Here is a 21,317-nt window from a genome sequence, read left to right as displayed (position 1 = left end):
ATTCACAGATCAACTTTTTGCAGAGGCTTTTTATTCAAAGAGAATGATATATTTTTGAAACTATTGAAAAAGTCTTTGTAAAACTGAAATTAAATCCTTTCTTTCTAGGTTTAATCTCAGCCATCTTTCCAAAGCAAGGCATAAAAGAAGGGATTAATTTGAAATTTGGGCTGCCTTAGAAATGTAAAGGTCCTTGGGGGGCTGTGTTTCTCCAAATGACCTGCACTATTTTAATCCAATGTAATTTATTTGGTTGTGGCTGAAAGGCAGAGTGGCCTCTAAAAATCCCCTTCCAACATTTCTACAGAGGTCGCTCTCTCCCGTTTCTCTCCGTCTTCCTTTATCTGCGGATGCCGGGTGAAAATCTGAGAGAGGGGACTTCTTCTTGTAAGTCGGTGTGATTTCAGGAAGTGGACACTACTGCTCCCTTCCTTCGTTTCCTTTCCCTCTCTCCCCAGATGCTTCGGCTTTGGTGAGAAAGCGAGCTTCTCACCTAGAGAATACACACAACTGAGCAAGGGCTCACTGTCATTTCAATTGTGCGTGTTCCATGAAAACCAGACCGCCCCCCACCCAGCACCTTGCTGGAGCCGTTTCCTCCTCACTCCTATCTCTCTCCACCCGTCGGGTAAGAAAAAAGTCCGGAAAAACATGGAGAGATAATCTGCCAATATAGTCTGAAAAGGTGAAACAATTGTTTACGACTACAAAGTATTTGCGATAAGATATTAAGTCATTTTTCCATATGATTACACCTATACATACTTTGTAAAATGAAAAGTGGCAACTTAGACCAGAAGAGGTAAACATGCGACACAATTTATCCTTAGTTCACAATCTCAATGTGCCAAAGATGTGTAAATGAGTTGTGGTCACAAGGGCTTTTATTTTTTTTGTTGTTGTTTTGTTTTTTGAAAGTTTACTTATTTATTTTGAGAGAGAAAGAGAGCGAGAGAAAGAGGGAGAGAGCAGAGGGGAGGGGCAGGGAGAAAGAATCCCGAGCAGACTCCGTACCATCAAAGCAGAGCTGAAAGGGGAGCCCGAACTCATGGCTGTGAGGTCGTGACCTGAGCTGAAATCAAGAGTTGGACGCTACCTGACTGAGCCACCCAGTCCCACATACTCCCCTCTTCTTTCTCTGCTCCACGTTCCCGTATGCAGAATGCAGTCCACTCTCACCACACTGGCGGTGAATGGGCAAAGAAGGAATACGCGACGGGAGGAGTATAGACGTATGTGTCCCACAGTCCTGTGGTTGTGCCCTAGAGCCACTCCTTGATGACAAGGACATATCCCTTAATGACAGAGACGCACGGAGCATCTGAAGTAGGTCATGGTGCAGGATGAAAAGGATGAGAGGGAGGGAAAGCTGGAAGACTGGTAATTAAGTGTCCACCTGATAGCAGAGAAGTGCGATCTGGTTACCTAACCAGATGCTGCGTCCAGGTCAGAAAGAGCAGACTCACCCTGCACGTGCAAATCAGCCTGCGGAGCTATTATAGTTGCTAATAAAGCCTTTTAGCTTTTCGGTGATTATGGGCTTAAATATCGAGACATCCTCGGATCTTTTCCTCGGGAATCAACTATGTCAGTGCCCCGTAACCTTAGGCTACCTGTAATCAGACAAAACTTTTGCTGGCTGTTTCTAAAGACGTGGTGGCATATACAATAAAGCTTACAAAATGATGCCAAGTATTTTCTAAGTTTACAAAAAAGCATTTTAAGAGCCAATATTTCACTGAATGTCCCGGAGCGAACTTGAGTTCAGACAGGGTAAGTGACCGTCCAAAACCCAAAGCCAAGATAGCAGAGAGGGAGGGGAAGAAAGTGGAAGCAGATTCAGGCCAACACATCTCTGTCAGTGGCCAGCAGCGTGTCCTGAGAGTTTGCTTCACCCTTTAAGGGTGTAAGTGACATTCATGCTAACATGCTACGGGGGGCGAGGAAACAGACGACTCACAGGTTTGGGAGAGAATTGCTGTCGTCCACCTGGGAAAACGCTGCTAACGGAGAGGGAAGGCTGGCTCTACAGCCTGAGGATTTGACATCACGGCATCGAATTTCAAATCCTGAGTTCTTTTCCTTCTCTGTAATTTTCTGGTAGCAAGAATAGACATGTGATATTACCTGATGAGTAAAAGGACCGTGGTCATCTTATTCACATCTCACCCCAGGTTTAAACACGTTTGTCACTCACTTGTCCACATTTCAACACACCTGCATCTATTTCACGGTAGCTCAGACACCAGCCAGTACATTAGGCGACTGCACCTTATTTTAAAAAAGAGATCATTTTGCTGGTTGCAGCTGACTTTGCATGTAATTACATATTCCGGCAAGCTGCTTTGGTGAACATGCCTTCACATGCACATCGCAGTGTTTTCCTCATGATTATCTGAAACGTGCAGGTTTCTGTGCTCATGTACTGACTTCTTCCATATAATTTTTTATAACTTTATACCGCTGGTGGTTGTTCCTACTGTTATTACCATCACTACCCCCTCAGCCTTCCGCAAACCCCTCTTGTATTACCTGCCCTCCTGTTTTCCTTTGTCCCTTTAGCTTTTGTCTCTCTTCATACTTTAGCTATCTTCATGAATTTGCATAAAGGACAGTGATCTTTTTTTTTTTTAATTTTTTTTAAGGTTTATTTATTTTTGAGACAGAGAGAGACCGAGCATGAACGGGGGAGGGGCAGAGAGAGAGGGAGACAGAATCGGAAGCAGGCTCCAGGCTCCGAGCCATCAGCCCAGAGCCCGACGCGGGGCTCGAACTCACGGACCGCGAGATCGTGACCCGGGCTGAAGTAGGACGCTTAACCGACTGAGCCACCCAGGCGCCCCAAGGACAGTGATCTTTAAAAAGCTATTGATGCTTTGTACCTTCTCTGCCATTCGTTCGCTCTTTGACTCAGGGCACATTCACTGAGCACATACTATATGCGGGGCAGGCCCTGGGAATAAAATGGTGAACAGAGCCTGGCACGGTCTCCTCTGAGATATTATGGGCCTCTGGAAGTGACAGATGGTATTAAAGAATCACAAATAATAAATGTCGAATCACCATCATCACTGTGCTAAGATATATCTTAGAATAAGAAGGTTTGGCCCAATTACAGGTTCACAGAAAGCTTCCTTAAGGAGGTGGCTACTGAACCGAGATTTGAAGGATGAGTAGAACGTACCTGATAAAGCAGAGAGGGAAGATGTGCCCAAGTCCTGTAGTGGCAGCAGTGGTGGGGCAGAGGGAACAGTGTGAGGATACAGGGCATTTGTGAAAAACTGAAAGGAGGCCAAAAAGACCAGAAGGGAGAAAGTGAGGAAAAGTATGGTGGAAAATCAGGTTAAAAACTTAGCCATACTACATAGGTCTGTATAAGCCAGTTAAATTTATAGCGGAGGGATGGATTCCAATTCTTTTAAAAAATTTTTTCATGTTTATTTTTAAGAGAGAGAGATAGAGAGCAAGCATGGGCAAGAGAGGGGCAGAAAGAGAGGGAGACACAGAATCCGAAGCGGGCTCCAGGCTCCGAGCTGTCAGCACAAAGCCCGATGCGGGGCTCAAACTCACGAATCATGAGATCATGACCTGAGCCGAAGTTGGACGCTCACCTGACTGAGCTACCCAGGTGCCCCAATGTTTGTTTACTTCTAAGAGAGAGAGAGAGAGAGAGAGAGAGAGAGAGAGCGTGAGCGAGCAAGAGACAGAGAGAGTGAGTGAGCACGGGGGAGGAGTAGAGACAGAGGGAAACATAGAATCCAAAGCAGACTCCAGGCTCTGAGCCATCAGCCCAGAACTCACAGAACTCGAGCCAGCTGGGCTCGAACTCACAGACCATGAGATCATCACCTGAGCAGAAGTTGGACACTCAACCGACTGAACCACCCAGGTGCCCCGATGGATTCCAATTCTGTAAGGACATGATTATATGCAGTGAATGTCTTCTTGAGGGGGAGAGGTGGGGTGCAATGTTCAAATTCCAAGGTGTCGTCATGGATTCCTAAGTCTGTGGTCGTTCCAAACAGATGGAGGCACAAAATTTCCCATAGCCAATAAATCTAGGTGTTTATCCCCTAGGTTAGTGTGACTAAAGCAGGTAAGATTAATTTCTTTTTTTAATTATGCTTTGAATTCAATCACTTACGGGTATCCTGGATTATAAAGAACATGGCGTGTGCTATTTGGCTAGTAAAAACTTTACTTTTGCATTTGGGGGGCAACATCAGACCCTGTTCCTTCTTAGGATCTCAGAACTCAGAAATCACATAATTTTTAAATTGGAAGATATCTGTGTAGGTCATTCCATTTATCTCCTCTTACTACGTCTAGAAACAGTAATGTTTATTTATCTGCGCAAGGTGAGATCTCTCTTTTCATACAAAAAATTGCAAGAAGATTTTCTCTGAGAATGAAGATCTGGTATTAATAATTCTTCTAACTGTTCAGCACCAAACACTGTTTATATCTGTCCAATGTTCTCTTGCTTAGGAAGATAGCCAACAGCTTTCATATTACCGAGAATATTCTGGGGATTTGGGGGGCAGTTCTGATTAAGAGGTTGATATCATATGTAGAAGGACTGAGGCCAAAGATAGGCTCCAGAAGCACGAGAAAAAATCTATCTACCAAGCCCTGAGATAAGGGATTGCCTTTTGGATTTAATTTATGTAGGTGAGCACCATAATTACAAAGAGTAAGGAACACATATGGAAAACATGAGATGATTATTGGATCTTAAAGAGCACTTGAAGCATTGGAAAGCAAGCTTGCAGAACAATTGGAAGGGTCTATAAAGCACCAGGAAGAGACAAAGACTGTAACTATCAACATGAAGCTTCGCTCACAAGAAAGACACACTCTTATACGTTTGAGAGGGTGAAGGTAAGTCAATATAACAAACAATAGATGAACTATTCAACACGATCATTCTAACCTCTTTGATGCAATTTTAAGTTTCTATGTGCTACTAGTAAGTTACAAATTCATTGAGAATGGAATATGTATCTGCATAAGAAAATTTAAAAAGATAAAACAGGGGTGCCTGGGTGGCTCAGTCGGTTAAGCGTCTGACTTTGGCTCAGGTCATGATCTCACAGTTCGTGGGTTCGAGCCCCACGTTGGGCTCTGTGCTGACAGCTCAGAGCCTGGAGCCTGTTTCGGATTCTGTGTCTCCCTCTCTCTGTCTATGCCCCTCCCCTGCTCACGCTCTGTCTCTGTCTCAAAAATAAACAAACATTAAAAAAAAATTAAAAAGATAAAACAGCAACAGGTTAATGTATTTGCATGATTTGGTCACAAACTAACCTCTTTGGTGTTTAGGAGAACAAACACCGGGTTGCCCTTTCCTGCAATTGATCTGACCTTTGGCTTTCCCTGGGGCATTTCCTCATCCAAAGGGTGGCATCCTGGCTCCTCAGGACAGTGGTTTGTAAATGACAAGCCTCTGAGCCCCACGCAAAATGTACTTGAAGATAAATTCTCCACATATAAACACACCAACAGACAGATACGGGTCCCTTTTAATTTTCTTCAATTCTTCTGGAAAAAAGAGAAAACTATGGAAATCACTCACTTGAAACCCACTCTGCCATGAGAATGACGACAATGAATAGGAGTATGAGATTAAGTGACCAGTTATGGGATGTGGTCAGTTACTGATGCAGAAGTTCAGATCAGAGGATGTTTGTCCTAAAAGGGATGAATTAGTGAAAATTTGCTGATTACTAATGTTGCTGAAACTCTTCTCAGTGCCTTCCATAAACCACGTCATTCAATCTTAGGATGGCTTTACAAGGGTCACTGCACCCATTTCACACTGGAGCTCAAAGAGTCTGAGTGCCCAAGGTTACAAGTAAGTAAGAGATAGGGCCAGGTTCAAACTCAGGCAGTGTGACCTATCATAGAAGGGCTTCCCGGTTCCATCTTGGATCTTCCAGCCTCTGGCCTGGATGATCACCGGTCTTCTGAGAAATAGTTATGTCACCCTGAGCAACCCAAGACCCGAGGTGAAAATGTGTAGAAATAGTAGCCCAGCTGTAATGTTTGAAGCTCTACTAAATATTTAGTTATACTATGCTCTAGATTTTAGTTAGCGGTTTTTGTTTTTCCCTTTAAAAGTAGTACTGTAATAAAATTACCATAAGTCCTTTTTTTCAAAAGGGATCCTTGGTCCTCTGCAGGCAATAACAAGCTAAATTATTTCGTAACAATAACAAAGTTCAAAACCACAGAGCACAAAAAAGCAGCAGAAAGACTCAGCTCACTGGCTTTAGAACTGTAAGAGACCTCGGTAGCTATTTAGCCAAGAGGAAGAAGTGAAGTGACTTCTACGAGAAGTGAAATGACTCACCACAAAGGCACAAGGCACGGTAATCTTGTAGTTAGCTAGCCAGCATCGGAAGCCAGTTTCTTTGGACCTCAATGCTCTTGCTATGAGTGCCATCACTGAGGCCAGATGCAATGTCGTTCATTCTGTATCAAACTGAATGGCATATACTATATATTTTCACATTATTCTTGCTGGACCAGACCCTTCTGATTTTGAATGGATCCATGGGAGTAACTAAGAGATAAATCAAGCCTTTCAGTTTATTTGGAAGCATATAGCCTTCAATAAGGTACAAGATAAATATTTTTCACCACAAAATAGTGTCAGTGACCACTTTCTCTAATTAGGCACGGTGGTCTTCTAACCTCTACGCACACACTTGATTTTCAAGATTTCAGTTTCACTTAGAGAAGACCAGCAGAGATCAGGTTATGTTTAAAAGAATGACTCTACTTTTACAGATACAAAAGTGAAATAATGAACAGGTAGAAATGAGCACCTGGGAGGAGATCATTTCCCTCTTTTATGTAAATACTCTCAGGACATTTCTAATACTTGGAGTCATTACTCTTTAAAAGCAAACAAACAAAGAAAACCTCAACTATCCAACCTGTACCATATATTTAAATTTAAAACAAATTAAATATTTTTAAAATCTCTTTTTCTTTGCTGTGTCTTTAAATGGAAGCAGCTATAAAAATAATTATTTCCTTTTTTTAAAATGTTTATTTATTTTTGAGAGAGACAGAGCATGAGTGGGGGAGGGGCAGAGAAAGAGGACACAGACTCAGAAAGAAAGGAGACACAGACTCAGAAGCAGGCTCCAGGCTCTGAGCTGTCAGTACAGAGCCTGATGCAGGGCTCGAACTCACAAACCGTGAGATCATGACCTGAGCCGAAGTCGGACGCTTAGCCGACTGAGACACCCAGGTGCCTCTTGCTTTCCAGTACAATATCAAAGTGGTCACTGGAGTTAGGAACCCCTTGTCATCACCACCAATTTCTGGTTCTTTGTCTTTAGTTAGAATTTTCATATTTAGGGAAAAGATCCCTTATAGTGAATAGTGGTATATATGTCACAATATATAAATCATGCTGGTGGAGTGAATGTGCGTAGTTGTATCCAAGTTACCTAACTCAAGCATTGTTTATCATATAATGAATATCACAGACTGAAACTTAACATTTTGGCATGATTGGCAAGGGGCAACTTTAGTTATATAATTCCTTTACTGTAACTACTTTCAATATCAGTTTCGTTTTTTATTCATTACTTTTCCCTATACCTATATAGACTTTAATGATAACCAAATTACTATCTTTTTTTTTAAGTTTATTTATTTATTTTCAGAGGGAGAGAAAGAACAGGGGAGAGGTAGAGAGTGAGGGAGAGAGAGAATCCCAAGCAGACTTTGCACTGTCAGTGCAGAGCCCGACGCGGGGCTTGAACTTACGAACTGTGAAATCATGACTTGAGCCAAAGTCAAGAGTTGGACACGTAACTGACTAAGCCACCCAGGTGCCCTACTATCTGTTTTTATTTTCTTGTATATCTTACTGTTAATGTTAATTTTTCTAGGATCATTTTTGTCTCTTGTTTTTGAGCAACTTTCTAAACACAATTGTAAGCGCAAGACAATAAATTACATTTTTCTCTGTTGAAGTCTTCTATTCTGAACACAATTTCTAACTTTTGCTACAAATAATGATATGAAAGGCTCAGAGAGCTGTACTGCATTTTATTAACCCTAGAACTCTTCTCTGATATTTGTGTCATTGTTTCCTAAAAATGAAGTGAAATGAAAGAAGTCTGTGTAATTAGAGGGTTTAGATATTAGATTCTCAGTTTTTCAGCATATTAGGAAGAGACTGAAGAAGACAGAATCTCTTTCTCTCCCCTGCTTCCTTTCTCCCTACGCATGCATGCGTGCGCGCGCACACACACACACACACACACACACACACACACACTGCAGACAATGGACTTCTTTCAACTATACGTTGTATGCCAAATCTGCTTCCAAAAGGGATTTCTAAATAGCCGTGCATTTTTGGAAAATTAATGTCGCAAATATAGAGTTCACATTCATTTAAAAATATTCTTGGATCACAAAAAAATATAATCTTTAACTTTACAGCATAAAGCGATTATGTAACACAAGGCACATCTGTGTTTTGCTAGTCATTTTACGTGCCGCTTTTTACTTTTAATATCTAGAAAAACAACTTGCCTTCTTGGATTCTTGTTTTAGATATAGAGCTTAATGGGCTTTGTTCCACTTTCTAACTTATTTTTCTGATCTGAAAAATGTGGCCAAACAGTTGTGACGGGGCATGAGACGACTCCTGTCCAGACACTGAAGGTTCAAATTATACTGTGTCTGCCTCTCTGATGAACCGATAAATGAGGACCCAGTCAGATACATTACACTAACACAATTTCCCAAAATATCCAGACATGGCTTAGACACACAGAGGCAAATCCAAGATCAGCCTTCCCTTCCCAACCATGTTTATGGAACACTGGATGCGTGGGTCCTTCTTTTTGGAGTCATCAGGCAAGACAGAATGTATCTTGACAACTGGGAACTGTTGTCAGGATGCGACAACACAATCTGGGTTCCTTAGAAGCAGCTGACCAGTGGGTGCATGCAGAGGACCCGGGGTCTGCGTGCAATTACGAGGCCAGAGGGAGAGGGAGAGGGAGAGGCACTCACAGTTGTGGCAGGTGGCTCCACTATACCCCGTCTCCTCGCAAGCGCACTGGAAGCTGTGCCATGTTTGCGAGCACTTCCCGCCATGCTCGCAGTGATTGGGCACACATCTGTCAGAGAAAAAGACAAACAGAAATGAACCAACACACGAATGAGATTTACGAGTGGCCAAATTCCAAGCCGTCTGGGCAATATATCATTTCAATGCCAGGTTGACTTACCCAGGCAATTAATCCTTGTTAGTGTAAGCAGATTAATATGATCCATGATGGAAGGTGCCAGGCGCACAAAAGATGATGTATCACAAGCCTGGTGTTTCCCATTTTTTGAGTAAACAGTAGAAATTAACAAACAGTGGAGAGACTCATTTGCATAGCACAGATTCATTTTATTTTGCCTTTGCACACAAAAAAAGTCACTAGCTGGATTTCCTCCTGGTGAAAGGTAGGTTAGCCATCTTGTTTCCTGTCTTCTTCTTTATCAAGGCCAATACCAAGTCAGAAAGGGGTGACACTGAGTTTTTCATAGCAGTTTGAGTTTTTGAAATGCCATGGCAACAGCAAGAAAAGACTGCTAACTCTTCTGTACTTCTCCCCCTGTGTCCAGCTGGTGAATGAAAGCCACGTATCCAAAACATCAAGCATAATATAGGGGAAAACGTGGGTTTCATGTTGAAATCTTTGTCTTTCTATTTATGATAGAGCCAGTTGTGGCTACGTAAGTTAACCTTTTACTTTTAATGTTTATTTATTTTTTTGAGAGAGAGAGAGAGAGCACAAGTGGGGTAGGCGTAGAGAGAGGGGGAGACACAGAATCGAAAACAGGCTCCAGGCTCTGAGCTGTCAGCACAGAACCTGACTAGGGCTCGAACTCACAGACCACAAGATCATGACCTGAGCTGAAGTCGGACGCTTAACCGACTGAGCCACCCAGGCGCCCCTAACCTTTCTTAATATCAATTTCTCTTTTGAAATACGGAGTAATTTTACCTACCCTATAAGTAGCTGTAAGGTATGGAGGTAATACGCATAGACTAGATAACTAACAGGCAGGAAATAGAGGGACAGCATAGGGGAGCTACAAATATTTGGACTGCAACGTCGAGGGCATAATTTCCTAGCTTGCCTGTATTCTCACTACAGTGAGGTTGAAATCTGTTCAGAAACACTCCTGTTTCAGTAGCAGACTCTTTACTTCCTCCTGGTCCTACTGCCTTATTCTTCCCACCAATTCTTTTCTTCAACTTCCCGAAAACCTGATTCTTTGTAATTCTGGTTAAGATGCTCACAGATAACAAAGGCATTACTCCGCATTACCATTCACAAAAGATTTCAAGATTTTATTTATTTATTTATTTTTTATTTTATTTAAAAAATTTTTTTTTCAACGTTTATTTATTTTTGGGAGAGAGACAGAGCATGAACGGGGGAGGGACAGAGAGAGAGGGAGACACAGAATCGGAAACAGGCTCCAGGCTCTGAGCCATCAGCCCAGAGCCTGACGCGGGGCTCGAACTCACGGACCGTGAGATCGTGACCTGGCTGAAGTCGGACGCTTAACCGACTGCGCCACCCAGGCGCCCCAAGATTTCAAGATTTTAATAAGAAACTGTCTAAAACGGAAATGTCTACCCAGGTTAAAACAGTAGAATCTATCATAGTGGATCACAGGCAATGGACTGAGAGGGACCCACACTGCATGGGACCCCTGAGTCATAATGCCCTGGTAGCTTCCTGCTGTGAAATTTGATAGGGCTGGTCTGACAGACAGCATTCTTCATCCCCCCATTCTTGATTTACCCTCAGTCATGCCTAAACCCACAGCAGGCATAATTCCATCTGGCATTGAACCTCCCATTCTTATGTAGGAACGTGGTCCCCTACAACTCTTTGCAAACCTTTAGTGACGCAACACACATTCACTGAACACTTGCTATGTGCATAGCGCATGGGAATAGAAGGCAAGTAAGATTTCAAGAACTCACAGCCTATAAAAGTGAATATATTGTATATATGAAAACTATAATGTAAGATGGAAATGAAAAGTGCCATAGTGCAGGGGCAAATGATGCATGATGGAGTTTCACATGAGGGATCATATGTAGATCTGGGGCATAATATAAAGCTTTTAGGTAGAGCCTCAATGAACAGACAAGATTGTAAGAGAACTGAGAGAAAGAGCATTGCTGGGGGAAAATACAACAGAAGCAAAAAATGCTGGATTATCATGGGGGAAGGGTGGGCGTGGAAAATTCAGTCTACCTTAAAAGGCACTTGTATTTCATACGAATTTGGGCTTGGTGTTTTCAAGGCTTTAAGGAGGGTCCTTCTCCAAAGACCTTATGACCTAGGTGGAGGTGGGGAATAGGATTCACACAAAATACAACGCCAGGCAGAATTTAGTGAATACAAAAGGAATCGGAAATGCTATAGAAATACGGACATTAGAGTAGCTATGGGTAGAATATAAATAAATATGAAGTTTAAAGCATTTCACTGCATTTTTATAATAACATGTTGAAAATTTTCCCAGCAGAGAGTGAGAAAGCGATGACACAGACAGAGAACCGTGCCCTCCTGTACCCTCGCAGGCACCGAGGCATGGCATGGGCCTCTGCAGAGGCCCTGATTCTCCAGATCATGAGAGAAAGCAATGGGACAGACACTCAAAAATTATGAAAAACGAAAGAAACATCCTTGGTACTTAATTTTGGAATTCAGTGTGTATATGGCTTTGTGTGGTATATTTACTTTCTAAATGGTTGTGGGTTAATATTAGCTCAGTCTAATAGTGAAAGTAATTTACATCAGCTCATTATATCAATTAATTCAGGAGGAAGTGATGCAGAAGTGTACTGAGTTGCAAAGCAAAGCCAGCTCGGAATCTCAATGTGCTCTAAATAACGCACAAAGCAGAGAAGCCACCTCTCAATGATAAAAAAGACCACCATGTACTTAAACACACACGCGAAGTGTATAACCATCAAGTGAGATTGACTGAATGCTCCTAAAATTCAGTATTAAAGATTTCTTTAAAAGTGGTCTCTTATTTAAATGGGGTTTTAATATCTCATTTGGTAATGTCTGTTCCTTATAACTTGCATTTTTTAAACAGATAGTATCCTTTTGCTGGTACTGGCATTTAGTTCTTTTCTTTTTTTTTTTTAAAGAAAAAACATTAAGTTTTATTTATTTTGAGAGAGAGAGGGAGAGGAGGAGAAAGAGAGCGCACAGGCTAGGGAGGAGCAGAGAGAAGGAGAGACAGAATCCCCAAGCGAGCTCCACCCCAAGGAGTCATCAGCACAGAGCCCTACACAGGGCTCCAACTGTGAGATCGTGACCTGAGCGGAGATCCAGAGTCAGATGCTTAACCGACTGAGCCACCCAGGCGCCCCTGGCATTTAGTTCTTGATGGTGAGAGATGTTTTATTTCCAAACAAATTGATTCAAATGTAATTTCAAACCCTAATACTTTACCACTATATTTAAAACAAAAATGTTAGGGCCAGTCACCAAGCAAAACAAAATATGAATTAAACTAGTCTCCCACTTCCTGACTGTTTATTTCTTCTCCCATGCTCCCACAAGACCATTTGCAGAGGTCCTATGCACCATTATCACATTGGTTAGTAATTGTTTGAACATCTTGTCTCTTGTAAACCATGAGATTCTGCAGTTAGGGATTTTCATCTTATGACTCAGCATGATGAGGTGCCTCATCTACCCAGAAAAAGCCTGCTGGCCACTGACTGAAGTAGTGGACGATGGTGCCGAATGTGAAGTTACACCGAGGGACAGAAGTAAGTTTGGAGGAAACATCTCTTTTACTGGGAGAACTATGGATTGGTGTTATGTATGATTTTAGTCTTACATCCAGACTCTTGCTTGAGGTAACTGTTACATGTAGAGTTTGTTTCATGGCTTGTCCTAGGTTGGAAGTTTGATTTGCATCAAATGAGAGTCCCAGTGGCTCCACTGTGGTTACGGGACAGCTACTTGGGGGCAGTATCAGGACCCTGCATGGGACAAGTTGGCGAGTGTCAATTTGCTGTGATCAAAGGGCTCCAGAGGAAGTGATGCATCCAATTATCTCTGTCCCCGAGACTCTTCCAGCTTGAATCATCCCTCCAGTCGTAGCAATGCTTTCCAAAATGCTTCAGAAGCAGAAGGCATTTTTTTTTCAAATAAAAGTGACTTATACCACGATATGGAAAACAAACAAAAGCTAACCTTTGAAACTTGAAATGTATAACGATTACTTACTCTAAAATCCATCACTACGGACGAAGTGGCTGTTTGGATGGAGGCAACAATCCTGTCTAGGGTTATGGATGACAGTTGTAGTTTTATTTCACCCTGAGTATCTCTTTTATTTCTACACTCGATTTTAATGGCAAAGCATTGAGAAAAAATGGTATTCGCAGATAGAAGAAACTGCATACGGTTCCAGGTTTGTTTGTCACGGCTCCCTTCTGTGGATACTACTTTAACAGAGACAGCAGAAGAAAGTTTATTTCAAATCGAAAAGAATGTCAATCTGACAGCATCATGGAATGCAATGGTAGTCTTCAAAGGACTTCGAAAGTGTTTTCTTTTCTTTTTCTACGGTGCTTAATAGTTATTATTAAGAACCCAATATAAAAACCACACAGTGGTTTTCTGAAATGTGTTCACACAATACCAATTAATGATTAACGGTGGAGGGTTTTTCAGAATGGCTTGCTGTTACTAACATCCTGAACTACCGGTACACAAAAGTTCTCAAATGTTCGTGCATATAGGAGTCACTTGAAAATCTGGTTACAATGAAAATCCTGATTTCTTAAGTCTGGGATGGAGTCTGAGATCCTGTCTTTCTAACCTGCTTTCCAGGGCTGCTCAGGCAGGTAGTCAGAGGATCTCACTGTGAATTAAAAAACTCGAGGGCATTTAGTCCCTCCTACCTAGGGGCTCAAGGAAGAATCTGGAGGAGGAGAGAAGAAGCAGCCCCAGGAGGGAGGGCGTGGGGGAGAGACAGCAAGTGGGAGAGGCCAATTTGATATTTCAGGCCACTTGTCCACTCAGAGTAACAACACAATCATCTCCTAATCTCATGTAGTCGGTTTAATCATTTCAGAACCCGAGTTTAGACCCCATATGACTCCTAGAAAGTGATCACTGAATATAAAGGCAGTTTCATTTGACCTGAAAATTAAGTTCCGCATTCTCCTTCTGTGTCAGCTGAGATCCCCCACCTGCTTAGTTATGGGACAGGGGCCAGTTCTGCAGTATGTCATTTGCTTTCAGATTAGTACAAATTTTATCCCGGGACATTATATATGCCTTGTTCTAGACTTCAGAAAAGAAAACTTCAGGTCAGGGTATAGGTTATTTTGTGAACTACTGGAAAATATTTAGAGCGATTTACAAATTGCCATCCCAGTGTAAATTACCTCTTGAATTTTATTTTTTTCTTTCATCTTGGTGCAGAATTTCATATCTGTTCATCAAGACAGGCAATTCGTTTAGAAAGTGTGCTTGCTGAAATGCTGTTTTTTATACTCCTGGCTCTCAGAGCTATTTCCACAATCATGGCAGAGTTTTCTTCTGCATTACCTTTAATATTGATCTCAACAATATTTTAGTACTTGTATTTTCACACTAATTAGATTTCAATTTTAGTTGAAGGCATACTCTCTGTGGAGTATATATCACTGCCTTACATTTTTCCCTGTTCAAACTGAAATTATATAGAGAAGTAATCATAATTCCAGCAACTAATTTAGTATTTCATTGCTACATAACTTAATTTTATAGCTGTACGACCAGAAAACCTAATGTTATATTGATGGTGCTACTTCAACAAGCATTTATTTATGGAAATATTTAAATGTAGAGATATTTATTATGCCTCCTACATTATGCCCAAAGTTTCCATTAAGAATAATCAAGCATATTTGGTCCGCATCTTTCCAACAATTACACGTTTCTAGACTAGCCATATCCATCAATTGTAGCCTTACTGTAGAAGCACCTTAAAAATCATTTCTATTGTAATAAACCTGAGTCCACTTTATTTTACTTTGTTAATTTACTTTGAGTTATAATTTTACAACGTATTCCGCAATGATTTATGAATAAAACGTCTTTTAAGAGATCACAGGCTCACACGAAGAGAGACCAGTAAGATCATTAGTTCCTTTACCTTCCAGGTCCATTTGTATTCAACCTAGGTAAAGAGCAGTAAGCTCTTTTTAATGAGTCAGGACACTCTAAAACAAACTCTGGGGAAACAAAGAATAAAGGCAGTTTCATCCTCAAGAAATTGTATTTATTCATCACAATGTAATTGGCAAGTCAGGTCTCTATCTATGTCTGATATTAAAAATATTGGTACCGAATTAAGATAATATACCACTATTCTACGAGTATACTGAGATTTATGGAAAAGTTAATCTCTGAAGAAAGCACGGATTCAGATGAGCCTGAGAGGAGGAGGAGAAACTTTCTACACGGAGGGAAAGCCAAAGCTTGTACCAGCATGAATAAATACAAAACGTGGCCATAGATTAATGAATTGTTGAGTTTGGCCAGAGCAGAAAGCTTGCATCCACGTTGAGGATTACAGCAGAAAGTTGTGGATGTCTGGCCAACAGCCCTTTCCTCTTTCTTGCTTCCTATAGTAACTGTTATCTTGTTCAGGTATCTTCTGTCTTTCATGTGGCCATGTGCTTTCGAAGGGAGACTAGCCCAGTCTCCAGGAGACAAAAAGTAAAGAACCAGGCTTCTTAATGAGGTCATCAACCTCTAGTGCACATTGTTCTCCAAAATCTTTGACCCCCTGCTTTTACAGCAACAGAATTTGTGTCTTGACACAGAGCCATCCAGGTAAAGATACCATTTTCCAGGCTCCTTTTAACTTAGGGCGTCTGTGACTAAGCTTGATCGATGTATGCACTGTCTGGGTTAAGCCCCAAAAGGGAAAGGGCACGCGTTATTCTTGCTTTTCGGTTACTCCTGATCTCCTTCCTAAAATGACCCTAGGATGGTGAGACCTGGAACAGGCGTCTGTGAACACATGAGGACAAGAAGGGAAAATATGAAGGAGTCTAGTTCCTGGATAACATACCAGCCCTGGACCATCTGCTCAAATGTTTCCTGTCCCCACCTTAACCGTGCTGCCTGTTAAGTGTTGACGTCCTCAGGGCTCGGTCCTGGGTTCTGCCTAGGGTGGCTCCAAGCTTCTATCGCTGGTTCAGACTTCCACGGAAAGCTTCAGACCTGTGTATCTGACCAGCTCCTCGACAGCAGCCCCTCGGACGTGTAAGAGGCATCACAAAGGAGGTCAGGGTACTCCCCCACCTTCTCACTCTCCCGTTCAATCTCGTCTCAGCTAATGGCACCACCAGGTACGTGGTCGCTCATCTCAGAAAACCCAAAGTTATTCTTCACAGCCTCCTTTCTACTGCTTCTACAGCAAACATCAGCAAAGCTTTGTGAATTAACATTCAAAAGCTTGCCCGAAATTTATCCACTTTCTGTGTTTCTACTCACTCATTTCAACCCACCATCACTTCTCCCTGGATCACAATGCCTCCCTACTCATCCGCCTGCCCTTTTCCATTCTTGCCTTGCTTTAAATTATTCTCATCGAAAGGCCAGAGTGAACTTCCGCATTATATCACACCACTCTTGAAAGCCTCTGATGGACTCTCGTCTCACCTGGGAAACGTTGGAGCACTGGTCCGTCTCTGCACAGTCCCCTCTGCCTGCTTCTCTGTGGCCATCATCTCCCGCTCTTCTTCCTCCCGCCATGTTCTCAGGACACCAGCCCTCCTTTGACTCACCAGTGGCTCAAACTCTTTCCTTTACACCTTTGCGCACACATTCCCTCTTTTCTAACGCGTATTTTTCCCTAGCCGTCACAGAAAAGGTTCTTTTGTTTTCCTCAGTTCTTACCTTCAGGGGTCTCCTCTGACCTTCCAATATGAAGTACTTACTACCACCAGACACTCTCTTTTTGATCTATCACAAGTTCTAATTAAATATGCGTCGGTTTCTTTCCTGCCAGGCTTCTTTATGGAACTATGCTTTCCCTGATGGCAGGGACTATGTCTCTTGACCACTCTTTATCCATTGCCTAGAATTCTGTCTGGCACTGAGTAGGTACTCATTAAATAATTATTGACTGTATTTTGAATAAGTGAATTATCAGGCCACTTAGATAGTTGAAAATGGCTTTCAGTACCATTTTGATAGCATATGAATGCAGACATAGAGAATGTCTCAGACTGCTGCACTCTAAGTGAGTTGTGGATTATCTGGTCCATTTCTCTCAAACCTATCACATAAACATAATATCATTATACAAAAAGTCAAACTGTCTGACCAAAGGATTTACATAATCTCCACCTATACCAGAATGCCATCTTATTTGTAGATGAAGGAAACACATATCCAACATAAGCCCTTTAATCTAAAAAATGACTGAAGTCTTTATATATTGATATAACTATTAGAATGCAAACCCAAACTTGGCAAAGCCCAGTGGTCAAGCAAAGATAGTATTTTGACAAGTCAATCAATATCAAGAAATATCAAAATCAAGAAACATCAAAATAATAATAAAATAATGGCTAATGGAAGAATGAAACCCCATAAGTTTATAGGTTTCTTTTATTAAGAAAAGATAGCATGAATAACTTTTATAGGATACTGTAAAATTATTTTTTATGAATTTAGGGTGATTAAATATTTTTTAAAGTTTATTTTTATTTATACTGAGAGAGAGAGAGGAGAGAGAGAGCAAGCAGGGGAGGGGCAGAGACAGAGGGAGGACACAGAATCCAAAGCAGGCTCCAGGCTCCGAGCTGTCAGCACAGAGCCTGACATGGGGCTTGAACTCCCAAACCATGAGATCATAACCTGAGCCAAAACTAGGAGCTGGATGCTTAACTGACTGAGCCACCCAGGCATCCCAGCATGATTAAATATTTTAAAGGAAGTGATATTATTAACAAAATTACCATGAAACCAATAGTGAAATTATTTTACAGTTTATACTTACAGAGTATAACAAGCCAAAGGCATACAGGCAGTTTCATCATTTAAAAAAAAAATGACATAAGTTTAACAAATTAGAAAAATGTGCACAAAAATACAATATTTGAAGTGCAATGTCTTTTTAATTGGTTCACCACTTGTTACAACCCCGAAATCAAACTGAAAACATCCCTTTAGATGGGCATCATCGCATTCTGATCTCCCAAATATTCGCTAATGAAGAACATTTAAAACGTCCTATTTTTAGTGTAGTCAGGTTTCAAAAATATCATACATGATGAAACCAGTATTCTAAAAAATAGAGACACATGGCTTCTAAAAGCCAATGTAGGATACATTCACTTAAAGAAAAAAAAAAATATCCACCCAAGGCAGAAATGTGTGATTAATAGATCCCTGTTCTCCAGATATCAATAAGGCAATGTTTTCACTTATGCTACACACACACACACACACACACACACGCCAAATAAGATGAACTTTTTAAAAATGTGTATTCAAAACAAACAAAAAGCAGAATCAGACCTATAAACACAGAGAACAAAGTGATGGTTGCCAGAGGGAAGGGGGGTGGGGGGTGGGCAAAATGGCTGAAGGCAAGTGGGAGACACAGGATACTAGTTGTGGACTGAATGACTCATGGAATAAAAGGTACAGGGCAGGGAATACAGTCAACCGTATTGTAACAGTGTTGTTTGGTGACAGGTGGGAGCTACACGTGTAGGCAGAGCATATCATACAGAGAAGCGGACTCACTACGTCGTATACCGAAACTAATGTGTGTCAACTCTACTCAAAGTAACTAAGAACATGTCCATCCAATGTTGACCTTGTATCCAGGAGACTCAATAAGATTTGTCCCACGCCTCCTTCCAAAAAAGGAAAACACTAGTGGAGAACTGAACCAAGGAAGAGATTCCATTATTAGATAATTTATTAAATAAAGTCTCCTGTGACTTTGGAATACAGACTACTCAGGTATTTATTCCTAAGACACACGGACATTTGGTCCAAGACTTTGAAAACTAGATCTAATCTTGTCAAACCAGAGGATCTGATAAATTTTAAAACGATAGAGTCCTAAAGATTAGACGCTGCTCAAACACTGGTATTAAACCCATCACTTTGCACTTGAGTGGAACAACTTAGTATCATCCATATAAGTTCTAATGTTTTCAAGTTAGCAGTCTAGAAATGAACTTAAAATCTCCCTACAAGAGGAAACTATTCATGTATATACAATCTTTAGAAGGAACTGTTGTCACCACTATAATTTAAAACAGCTGTGGATAGCAAAAAAAACCCCAAAAAACAAAAAACAAAACCCTCAAATGAAGTACCTATTAGGGGAGAATCATTATAATAAAGCTTCTTTGCCACGCAGATTGTGTGTGTGGTCTCAGAAATATAATGTAATATCCACTTCTACTAACGGTGTTGAAGATCTTTTAATTTTTGCACTTAATAACCGATTATGATTATGATGATATGAAATGATCATAACGTGTGTGTGCATGTGTGTGCGTGTGTGCGCATTGCTGTTTTTTTTGTTGTTGTTGTTGCTTTGTTTCAGTTTTTTGTTTAATTCTAAAATTCACATCTGTTTGCTTCTGGGTTCAAAGAAAATTCAAAACCACTGAAATAGAATGGTAAAAGTTTAAAGCTAGAAAGAGTAATTGAGCTCCTGGTTTAATCCCCTTATTTCATAAATGAAGAAGCTAAAAACTGGAAATTGAGTGAAATTAGTGAGCTCAATCAAGGTCACAGAGCATATTTATGGCATAGTCTGGACTTGGGCACAGATGCTGGTCTAGAACTTTTTAAATACTATGTGATTGTCCTAAGTTACAATGGAGAATCATAGTTGCAAACTAGAGACCTTTAGGAAGTATGTAATATACAGATAAAGAATTCTTACCCCTGAAGAAACAGTCAAAGAAAAAACAGAGCATGTATTTTATTGTCTTCAAACTATTTGAGTGTCTGTCTGGGCACATCTTTTTCTAATGTCTGGTTCTTACACTTCCCTCCCTCCCTCCCTCCCTCCCTCCCTCCCTCCCTCCCTTCCTTCCTTTCTTTCCTTCTTTCTTCCCCTGAGTCCAAATAGGTGCACTATGTTTATGTAATTTTTTGTATTTCTACAAAGAAGAGAATAACATGAACATCTCTGACATTATTTTTACAGCTGATTCAAAACAAATTTTGTGGTAGCCAATTTAAGCAATTGCTATGGTCTTGTTATCCTCACTGTCTAACTTAGTATTTTTTTCTAGAAAACACGTTAGCATCTGTGGAAGGCAGTGTTTGGTAAATTGAACTGGTTAGAAATCTTTCTGTCAGAGGCAATTTGTGACAGATATTGTTTGCAAAGAGGCTGTATGTAGATTTTGGTTCTCTGAGGAGTAAAGAGAGGAGACATGCCCTAATGGAGGCGGGGCGGGGGGTGGGGGATTTTAAACTGTTTGTGGGAAGGCAGGCAATTATCCTTTAAGAAGCTAGAGGATTCTGGGTTAACAGTCCCATGACATACGATTTCATCTCATCTGGTCATTATTTCACTGTGTCACAACTGGATTCTATGTTTCGTTAGGTCAGCTGTCTCGGTAAGACCAGGATCAGCTCCTGAGACGTGGCAGGCCTTCAATAAATACATGTTGATGAATTACTGAATTCAAGAAACTCACACAAGGAACTTCTCCTCATCTATCATGCAAGTCCCAGCACAAGAATAATCAAAGAACTTTCAGGTTGTAAAAAGTTAAAAAAAACAAAAAACACACAAAAACACAAACCTGTTCTTAACACGGCCTTTGGAGATGCACATAATCGTGGCCAAACATACTAAACAGTTTTCCAAAGGTCTCACAGCTTGTTTTTGCCAGAGATGAAATTCTCAGATTGATACCTTTCATCACTATCTTCCAGTGTTCACACTTGTTTCTTTTTATGTTAAAAAGAGATCAAGGATTCCAGCACTCAGATCTGATCTCATAGATATCAATAAATAGTTCTTTCATCACAGTCTAATATTTTGTCCTAGTAAAGATTGTTTAACAGTGTGTAATTTAAATATAATCTTCTTATAATTTTTCTGTATACTGAGCACTTTCAAAATAAATATGTTCATTACTGTTACTTCTCCCTTTGATATGCTTACTGCAAGACAGTCTCCGGTTGATTACCCACTATTATCACTATTCATGGTAATACTTGGCTAAGCAAGAGTACAAAAAT

At 40.9% G+C, this 21,317-nt stretch overlaps 1 protein-coding gene across 1 annotated transcript in view; it reads right to left on the bottom strand.

Annotated features, from left to right (window-relative positions):
• CNTNAP2 (contactin associated protein 2) overlaps window positions 1–21,317 on the bottom strand; it is a 1,960,721-nt gene that overhangs the window by 756,162 nt on the left and 1,183,242 nt on the right. The window contains exon 11 of the mRNA XM_042974552.1: window positions 9,046–9,152. Coding sequence (XP_042830486.1) covers window positions 9,046–9,152 — 107 coding nt within the window. The remainder of the gene's footprint in view (window positions 1–9,045; window positions 9,153–21,317) is intronic.

This window comes from Panthera tigris, chromosome A2 (genome assembly GCF_018350195.1).
Source record: "Panthera tigris isolate Pti1 chromosome A2, P.tigris_Pti1_mat1.1, whole genome shotgun sequence".
Taxonomy (NCBI): Eukaryota; Metazoa; Chordata; class Mammalia; order Carnivora; family Felidae; genus Panthera; species Panthera tigris.
This window is presented reverse-complemented; position numbering and strand designations above follow the sequence as displayed.